Source organism: Arachis ipaensis, chromosome B8 (assembly GCF_059453495.1).
Source record: "Arachis ipaensis isolate K30076 ecotype BB chromosome B8, ASM5945349v1, whole genome shotgun sequence".
In the NCBI taxonomy this organism is placed as follows: Eukaryota; Viridiplantae; Streptophyta; class Magnoliopsida; order Fabales; family Fabaceae; genus Arachis; species Arachis ipaensis.
Window position 1 is genome coordinate 133,064,023 of NC_142443.1, and position 10,343 is coordinate 133,074,365.

Below are 10,343 nucleotides of genomic sequence, written 5' to 3' on the forward strand. Positions count from 1 at the left end.
GCTGGGCAGCCTATTAATTAGGTGAATGGCGTGAGCAACTGTTTATTACCAAAAACAATATGAAATTCCTGATTGAAATAGTAGTGTTCTAGCAATACCTAAAATATGCTGGTGTTTTCTCTCTACAATTCCGTTTTGCTCTGATGTTTCTACACAAGAAGTTTGGTGTAAGATTTCAGTTGATGCAAAAAAGGATTTTAGAGTGAACTTTGACCCATTGTCAGTCCTTATACTCTTAACTTGTTTATCAAATTGTAATCTGACAAAATTCACAAAATTAATAACTAATTGTGATGCTTCAGATTTGGTTTTCATAAAAAAAATCCAAGTGAATATGCTCTTACCATCCACCACAGTCAAAAAATATCTATGTCCTCCATTGGAAGGGACAGAAATAGGACCCCAGATATCCATATGAACTAAGTCAAAACAATCTTTTATTTCAGTTGTATTAAGAATTTAAGATTAAAAGATAATTTCTTTTGTTTTGCAAAATGACATGAATCACAAGGAAGTTTTGAAACAATACAATCTATAAAAGGATAATACTTCTTCAGAAAAATTAATTTATGCATGGGTATGTGTCCTAATCGAAGATGCCAAATGTTGTTGTGCTCATTGTGTGAAGGTGTGGTGGGATGAGTAGTAGTCGTAGTTGCCGCCAATGAAGCTTGCTTTGTTAGAAGAGGTAGAAAGTGAGAGAATTCTGGTTCTTTATTCATTGTATATAACCCTTCTATACACTCAACAATGCCAATCATCTTTGATGTGGATCGATCTTGTATCTCACAACACTTATCATTGATTAACAGTTGACAATATAAGTTTGAGGTTAACTTTGACACAGAGATCAGTTTAAAATCAAAAGAAGAAATGTATAAAATATTTTTGAGAAAATAATTTTTAGAGAATGTGATTGTGCCAATAATGGTGCTAACAATTTTTGTCCTATTTGGCAATATCACATTGATTGGAGTAATATTTTGAAAACTTGCAAAATCTTTTAAATCAAAAGTCACATGATCTGTTGCACCGGAATCAATTACCCATAGTACAGATTTTGGAGTGATAATACTCATAATTCTCGCATTAAAATGCAATGCAATGGTTTTACCTGGAGTGGAAGTCTGAATGGGATTAGTCAAAATTTGATTTGCATTATGAGGTTGTTGCTGCACACTTTTGTCTTTGATCAACTCTAACAAGACAAATCTTTGCTCTGGACTGAACCTAGATCTTGATGTTCCAGTATTCTCTTGGAGACAATTGAGCTGGGATTGTTTGTCACTGAGTATATCATCATGCCCCTCAGTGATCACGTAATTGATGGTGGTGTTATGTTGATGCCGTTGATAGAAATAGGAGGAGTATGTGTGGCCTTGCTTGTTACAATGAGAGCAAGCCAATGTAGCTCCATAACCTCTACAATGGGAGGATCTGTTTACCATGTTCGCCATTTTGAGAAATCAATGAATCATAGAGTAATAGGGATTCAGACCTTCTTCCTTCCAACTCGTTGATCGGAACAACTATGTTCACCAAGAAAGAATCTTGCGAAATAACCTCTCATCAAACTCTATTGGATGAGTTTGAAGGGAGAGGTAAGAATGGGGAAAAGAAAATGTCGAAAGAAAAATTAGGGATAGAAAGAAAATGGCAAAATTTGATTGGATTTCAATTCACAGCTTGGTTGCTCTCCACGCTCACCGCAACATGAAGAAAATCTCATGCCCTAAGCTGCTCAAGCTGTGATGTTGATGGTTTGATGAACCAGAAGGGATTAAGAGAGGGAGAAAAATAAGTTCTTCTCATTGTTAAAGAGAATGAAAAATCCCCTTAGAAAATATTTGTTGAATTATTACACCTTATATACTATGTACTCTTTATGTACACTCACTAAAAAAGAATTACAATAGTAAATCTATTATTGATAAAGAAATAATCTAGGTAGCAGGACTGGCGACCCATTTTCATTGTCTTAAAGATGCTAGAGCCAAATTTAGGAGAGAATATAGTTATGCGACTTCAAAATTCTAATAGTTTGTTTACTATTAGATCAGTTTGTACTATCTACTTAAATTTCTCGAAGCATGACAAGACCGAACTTTACTTTAAAATTTGGAACCTTGAAAAATTCTAAAGAATTCGAAACTTTTGTTTGTTAGTTGCTAAGAAAGCACGGCTTACTAATGAGCTCTGTTTTAAAAGACATGTGACTTCGGATAATTTATGCAATATTTGTAGATTTTTATATAAATTTTTACTCTACATTTTTCGTAGCTGCAAAGTTACTCATAAAATGTGAAAGATCATAGACAAAAAGTTGAGTTCAGATAACTTTTCTACTTTTTCCCAAGAATTCACCAATAAGTAAAGAATCAGAAATAAAGTGAAAAAGTTATCTGAACTCAACTTTTATTATGTACCATCTAATAATTATACTATGTATATACCAAAAATTAGTTATTAAATAAATTATTTTTATAAAATATACATTAAAAATAAATCAAATAATATATGTATAATCAATGAAATTATTTTTTTTAATATTTAATCCGGAATAATTTACACCTTTATTTATAAGAATTTTTCCTTAATATATATATATATATATATATATATATATATATATATATATATCAAGCTTCTGAGAATCGGATCGGTTATCGAACTATTTTAGTTGTTAGTTCAAATTTAACCGAAAAAACTATTTTACAATAAAATTAATAACATCTCTCATCAACACAATAAAAAATAATCAATAAATCATCAACACAATAAAAAATATAGAACATGTTTATTGCTATAATATAAAATTATAAAACATATTTATTTAATGGTTATTGATTTAATGATTTATTAGTTCAATCGAAAAAATTGTTTTATAATAAAATAATGAATAAACACAAAAAACACAAATACAAATAATTAAGTTATATTCTTATCGTATTAATTAGCATGTTAAATTATAAGTTTCGACTATAAATTTTATATTATTGTTATATTATAATTATAATCATTTAAGTAAAATTTAGTAGCAATTTTTAATTTTTAAATTTTATTTAAATGTATTAAGAATTTTAAAATTTTAGTCATTTTAAAATTATTTTGTTTAAACACAATATATCTTATAGCATATATTTATTTTAGATTATATTATAATTAATCTACATTAGTATTTAAAAACGTGTAACTTATCATAAGAATATAAAACTAATTGTTTTTGGTATGAAAAAATTAAATTAAATAGATGTTGTAGAAATAAAATGTTAATAAAAGGGGAAAAAAATAATGGGCCCAAATAAACTCCAGGCCATGTAGACATGAGAAACTAAACAAAATCAATCCGCTGACAAAAAAAAAAAAATCAATCCCTCTTGCTCTCTTCCGTTTTTCAGATTTTTCCCCTGCTTCACTGCCGATCTTCTTCCCCTTTTGATCCTTTTAATTTTTTTGCTGCTCCTATTTTTATTTTCACATATATATAATTATTTATTTACAGATTTTTCTTCTGCTCCAAATTCAAAAAAGTTTAGGCGTTTAGCCCATTTACTAAAATCGTTCGTCCCTGCCACCCTCCTGGATCTCGATCTCTCAGACTGTCTCATTTCCCTCACGCTTCCAGTCTCGCCGTCCTCTGGTTCATCACCGTCGCCGTTATAGGTGTGGCGCAAGTCCTTCTTCTCTCCGTCCGCCTCTGCTTGCGCATCTTGCCTCCGATCGATTGTAACCGGGTCAGTCGGGGGTGACCCAGTTCGATTGCCGGGTCGGTTCTGATTTGAGATTTGAAAGCAGAAGAAGATGGATAAGGCGAAGATTGAGGAGGTGATAGAGAAGCAAGTGCTGACGGTGGCGCAGGCCGTTGAGGACAAGATCGACGATGAGATCGCCGCCCTCGACCGCCTAGACGCTGATGACCTAGAAGCCCTGAGAGAGCGCCGCCTCCAACAGATGAAGAAGATGGCCGAGAAGCGCAGCCGTTGGATCTCCCTCGGACACGGCGAATACACCGAGATCCCTTCCGAAAAGGACTTCTTCTCCGTCGTCAAGGCCAGCGAGCGCGTCGTCTGCCATTTCTACCGCGAAAACTGGCCCTGCAAGGTAGAATTTCTTCACTTCATATCAATGCATTATTCTCTTCCAAATGATGATGATTTGGATAATGTATGTAAAAATTGAACGTGATTCGTGATCTTACAAGTTGGAACTGAGATAGATTACTGTTAATTCGGTTAGCTTAGTTCTGAAAGATTTCACCTTCGCTTTTTTCTTCCCTCATTCCTTCAAATTATCATGTCAAATGACGAGGTTTTGCATAAAAATTTTAAATTGAATGCCAAATAGCGAAACTAAGGTGGTTTCTGAGTTTTCTTATCAACGAAAGTTAACAAGTTATTAGTTTTGCTGCGTAGGAGCCGAATTTTCGATAGTCGTTTATGATTCATTGTTAAAGCTGAATTGCAAGTGTGGTTTCATAAGGTTTAACCTTTTACATATGGTCTTTTGGTTTTTCTATTCTCTACAATGTACAAATTATATGCCAGAGAAACAGTTCAATGAAACAGTTCAATGAAACAGTTCATTGCAGGTGGTTGATAAACATTTGAGTATATTGGCAAAGCAGCATATCGAGACTCGTTTTGTGAAAATTAATGCTGAAAAGAGTCCTTTTTTGGCTGAGAAGCTCAAGATCATTGTTCTTCCAACTCTTGCCCTCATTAAGAATGCCAAAGTGGATGACTATGTGGTATGTATTTGAACCACCTTGGTGTTGGTTGTGATATATAATGCCACTGTTTTTGGTCTTTTGGACAGAAATAGTTACCTGTCTCTAATTCCTATTCATTTATAATTTTACTCCCTTTAATCTCATAATGGCATGTAAACAGGTGGGATTCGACGAACTTGGTGGGACTGATGAATTTAGCACAGAGGATTTGGAAGAGAGATTGGCTAAAGCTCAAGTAATCTTTTTTGAGGGTGAATCTTCATCAAGGTCAAGTGCGCAAACTAAAAGAAGTGTTCGGCAGAGCTCAACAGCAGACTCATCGGATTCCGAATGAGTTGTATTTCCTGTTGGGTGAATTTTATGGTGGCTTTGTTGTGGTACCTAAATTGCCTAACTTATCTTTTGAATTTTATGCGAATTGTACTAATGATGCTAATCCTATCCTATCTTGTATTTTCCAACCTATCCTATATATATTGAATTATTCAGGTGTCAATGTATTTTATGATATCCAAGAGATCATTTCGTGCCAAGGTTTTTTACACTATTTGAGAAAAAAAAAATGAACCATCACTCTAACAGACAGATAAAAGCTAATTAGCTAACTAGCTTAGCATGAGGTTTTACAAATATCATGCCGCCGGTATACCTTAAAGCCGTATAACTATAGTTTGGGATCTAAATAAGGTTTAGGTATTTATAAATATTTGTTTTTTACTTTTGGTTCAATAAAATTTTAAAATTGTCTATTATAATTTTATGTTACATTATCGGATAACTTTCTACATTGATGTTTAATGTTTTTCGTCAATACTTAATGGAATAAAATAATTATAGAGACTATAATATAGATAATTTTTAAATTTTAATGCATAAACAAAATTATAAGAACCAAAACCAAAAAATAAATATCTTATACTATGATAGAAATTAACATACAGTTGTTTTCATATAAAATTAATAAAGAATTATTACATGATAATTTAGTCAAAGTTACTAAATTAAGTGTCCAAAACTTATTTAATCAAACATCATAATTGTTTACAACAGACTATGCCTAATTTGAGTAAACAACTTAATTAATATTTTTTTTTTAAAAATAACTTAAATAATAAATACTTATATTAAAAGTAATTTATAAATAAGTTATTTTGTATTTGATTTTTTAATTCTAAAAATATTTTTTTTAAAAGAAATGTGATAAAAAACTTTTTATTATGAGAAGTCATTTTTTTAACTTCTCTATAAATACTTAAATAGCTTCTTAAAAAACTATAATTTAATTTTAAAAATTACATCAGACATGAATATTATTACTTTTCATAAGTTAATATCTCAAAAAAAAAACTTTTAAAGCCAAACGCACTCTAAACACAACATACATGTGGTACATTATAAATCCATTCCTTACGCAGGCCACCTGATTCCTTTGATACATGTTAGGACCCTTTCACCGTAGGGATGGGCATGCAGATATGCGTAATTTGACAAAATTCTATGTACAAGCGTTCTATGCGTAACGCCCTGCAATACAAACAGAAGGGAAGGGGAAAAAAAAAAAAGGTAAATAGTAAACAAATATTTCGACATAAGTTTTGTAGACCCATTCTAGAATGTTCAATGATAAAGTTAATTTGACAAAAAAAAAAAAACAGTGCGTGTAACAACAAAAAAGGTTAGAAATACCGTGGAAAATTGCAATGCTCTCTGAGCAACATAATTCCCATAATAATGTCGAAGGAGATTGACAAAGTCGGGGCTGTTGACGAGCTCCATAATTATAATGGCAACATCGGTGGGGTCAGAATGTCTAAACAATACCTCTATTACATGGCTCGCATGCCTGTTCATAGAGAGTTCAGCATAGCGACCGCGAAGATGTTGTACTATCATTTTAGTTACAGGTGGCTCTAGTATATTCCTTTTAATTATATACTGCACCACATAGTTTCTACAGTCACAAGAAGAAACTCAACTTTAGAGAGAAATTAAACTATACAATATAGATTTAGATATATTTGATGAAGGAATTAAGGTTAAAGAACAAACTGTTCAATAGAAGAGTTCTAACCCAAATGGATCTGCTGAGAGTATTCCTGAGTTTAATATTATGCTTTTAACTAGTAACAGTATGGGGACTCCCGCGCCATGGGCCATACATTTCTGAATTACAGAACACCCCTTTTTGTCTGTTGCAACATCTACACAATTCCTTGCTATTTCATCGAAAATAACCTAACAAAAAATTTCATTTACATATTTTTTTCAAACTTTTTGCACAACAATAAATCATAGAATTTGCAACTCCTAAGAAGGTATATAAGTTTTCAAAAGTAGAAAAAAAAGGTTTCATTCTTAGATGCAGTGACAATTGTCTAATAGACTACTGTATAACTCATTCCATCAATTGGGAAAGAGAAATACTAGATGAACAAGTTATTTTGTAGTCAAACTCCATTATTATTTGGTATTCACCTTAAAAGATAAAAGGTAAGTTCGGCACTAAAACGAAAGGCACCAACTTTAAATCATAAAATAGCAGAACCGTTTCAATTAAAGGTCTATTAAAAAAGATAATCCTATTGAGTCTAGTGCAACAATGCATGTAATCATATAAGAAAACATAGCAGATAAATCATGTGTATATATAGGGTACTGTTTCATTACCTTTTGACACGATTCTGTGAAAACTCTCACGCACTGTTGAATGACATAACCGCCATTAGCATTCTTCAGCAGTGGCACAGTGATGTACATAAGTCTTCTAACAGTATAAGCAATCTGCACTGGATCTCTCAGACTTGTTAACATCTTCTGTGCTACCCTAGTTCTGCACAGACAACCTTATATGCATCAGACTAATTGCACCACATAATAACAACTAAAACGTAACACAGTTCAACTATAATATCTCCCTCACTCCCTCACCTCACTCCCTCACTTATCCTCCCGTAACCCCCAGCCCACCCCCTCACCCCCCACTCCCTCACTCACCCAATCTCCTTCCACCTCCTCCCTCTCCTTTTTCTCACCACCATCACCACTGCCACCATAATCATTCATTACTCATAACAAAACAAATTAACAGCAACATTCACAAAACAAAATAAATCAACACAAAAATCGGAGGCAGAAGAAGCATAACAATTTCAATAATCACATCAATTTCAATAAACAATAATTCAATAATCATCAACTACAATTTCAGTTTTCAGATCCAAAAGTTACAATTTCAGAAGCAGAAGTTCAAGCAGAGCAGAGGAAGAAGCAGAGGCAGTCACAAAATAAGAAGCAAAGGCACTCACAGAAGAAGAAGCAGCGCCGGCGGGGTCCCCCTCCCGATGACCACGCGACGGCGGCGGCGGCGAGAAGAAAAATCTTCTCCCTCAGAGCCTTATGCACCTTACTCCCATCAATATCCCTATACCCAAAACTATTCCCATCGTAACCAACCGGTGCCTGCAAGTCACCTTTCTCAGTGGACCACCCCAACCGTGTGTGCCCTGTTTCCCCCAAATGTAAAACCCTAATTTCGAAGTACCACGCTCCTTCAACCACCCCTCTCGTTGGCCTCACCATTCTGTAGCCCTTCGTGCTCCCTGCCACCATTCGGTCCTCGCTCAGCTCAACCTTCTCCGCCGTGTCGTCGCTCTTGTCCGGGAACCTTGGCACCGGCGTTATAAGCACCGTGTCTTCGCCGTTTGCGCCGTGGTGATTGTTGTTATTGTTGTTAGCCTTGTTCTTCTTCTTTGAGGGAGTGAGGGGTGGGGGTGAGGGAGTGGGCTGAGTGGGTTACCGGAGGGTGAGTGAGGGGTTTGTGGGGTGAGTGAGTGAGGGAGTTACGGGAGGGAAAGGGAGGGGGCTTAACTTTGTTTTAATTTTTTAATATTATTTTTATTAATAATAAAAGGTAATATGCTAAAAAATAAAATTAAAATAAAAAATGACGATTTTATAACGTTTTGTAATATTGAGAATGATTTTAATAACAAAAAAAAGTTGAGAACGATTTTAATTTTTACCCTAAAATATTAGAAACGATTTCAATACTTAACCCTAATCAAAATTAAATCACATAGAACTTACCCGTGGTCGTTCATGCAGGTATGCTCGAGCTGCTGCACGTCCATGATTACATAACTTAAAATCCTTTGAAATTGATTAAAAGTGAGCTTTTCTGAGGTAAAAAACTTCTCAATTAAGTAATTACCAAAGTGATGGGTCATAAGCTCGTGTGTGTGATCCTCCACCTCGTCGAGGATCATGTCAATTTCTTGGGGAATGCCATCATCAATCATGGCCTGAAGAAAACGACAACCATACTGATCCCTTGCTAGTGTAACCACGTGTCCCCTGATACCTTGGAGTCTTTGTGCAACTGATTCCCCAACATCATGAGTCTCTTGTTCTATACTGTTGAAGCCGTTGTAGTCATGGCTTGAAGTAAGAAGAGCACCTTGAACAATGGCCCCATTATTATAGTTATTCATAACATTCTGATTCCCATGCTCAGAAGAAGCTTCCTCCAATGTGAAGGGAGTCAAAGTATATTCACGAGGGTCAACACTATTTGCTGCTGCTGACTTTTCTTGAGACATGATGGACAAGCTAAGTCTTTCCATGGAAGAATCAAGGTCTTCCACTCCAAGATTAGTGTTGACCCAGCACCAGTCATTAGGCTGAGAAGAATTGTTGTTGACCATTGGAAAACAAGGAATAATGAGTTTAAGGTTTCCAATAAACTATCAAACAGGGCTTAGCTTAGTTTTTTTAATTTTTGGTATGCAGTTGATATGTATATATATTTAGCAAGGATATCATATCTTAACTACTTTTAATTTTTTGGCAATCTTATGTAATATGATTTAGGAATGAATAGTGGAGAAGACCAGTTTTTTAAATTAAAAAAATAATTTTTATTTTTAATATCTTTTTAAGTCTCTAGATAATAATTGGTTATGCTATTTATTATTCCACATTCCCTTCTTGTTAACCTTGTCCCTGTAGCAAGGGCATTCGTGCTTGTTCCCATAGGTGCCAGAAGGAACACATTTGCACTCTTGGCAGCAAATCCCACAGTACTTTAACCCCAGCAACAGAGCACCTATCTGAGCACTTCTTCCCTCAATATGCTGCCATTGAAAGAAAAATAACTCATTCAACACCACAATAAACAAAGTAACAGATCTTGGTTAGGTACAGTGACTGTAAATCTTACATGCATCTTCGCAGTGGCTGGTTCCAATAAAGACGAGCTTAAAAGAAGAGAAAACAGAGCAGCAGTGTAGCGAAAATAAGCTTCATTTTTTTTTCACTTGCTAAGTTTGGTGGTAAATTAAAGCATGTTAGAAAGTAGAGGAATTCAGCAAAAAGGGGGGTTGGGGGGGGGGGGGGGTGTTTACCAATGTTATAAGTGGATTTATTTATACTGATCCAGCTTCATACATGGCGACAAAATAAAATATTTTGGTCACAGTAAAATAATAATAATAAATATATGCGTTTGAAAATAGATATGATTTCATTATAAAATATTATATAATTAAATTAAATAGATGCCCTCTAAAGACTAAATAAAAGTGCTAACTGTATAGCAATAATTGAAACTTATTTA

At 34.2% G+C, this 10,343-nt stretch overlaps 2 protein-coding genes and 1 pseudogene across 2 annotated transcripts; 1 reads left to right on the top strand and 2 right to left on the bottom strand.

The window, feature by feature from the left end:
* Window positions 1-3,801: 3,801 nt before the first annotated feature.
* On the top strand, window positions 3,802-5,225 carry LOC107614320 (thioredoxin domain-containing protein 9 homolog). The gene is made up of 3 exons (XM_016316530.3): window positions 3,802-4,101; window positions 4,589-4,747; window positions 4,890-5,225. The coding sequence occupies exons 1-3, from the start codon at window positions 3,802-3,804 to the stop codon at window positions 5,061-5,063; spliced, it is 633 nt and encodes a 210-aa protein (XP_016172016.1). The 3' UTR covers window positions 5,064-5,225.
* A 782-nt stretch (window positions 5,226-6,007) lies between these two features.
* Window positions 6,008-9,537, bottom strand: LOC107614275 (pumilio homolog 12). The gene is made up of 5 exons (XM_016316499.3): window positions 8,816-9,537; window positions 7,397-7,559; window positions 6,801-6,964; window positions 6,416-6,680; window positions 6,008-6,253 (listed from the first exon to the last, which is right to left on the bottom strand). Exons 1-5 carry the CDS (start codon window positions 9,430-9,432, stop codon window positions 6,137-6,139), a joined length of 1,326 nt encoding a protein of 441 aa, XP_016171985.2. The 5' UTR covers window positions 9,433-9,537; the 3' UTR covers window positions 6,008-6,136.
* A 90-nt stretch (window positions 9,538-9,627) lies between these two features.
* LOC148549914 (snakin-1-like) lies at window positions 9,628-10,033 on the bottom strand (annotated as a pseudogene).
* Window positions 10,034-10,343: the final 310 nt, after the last annotated feature.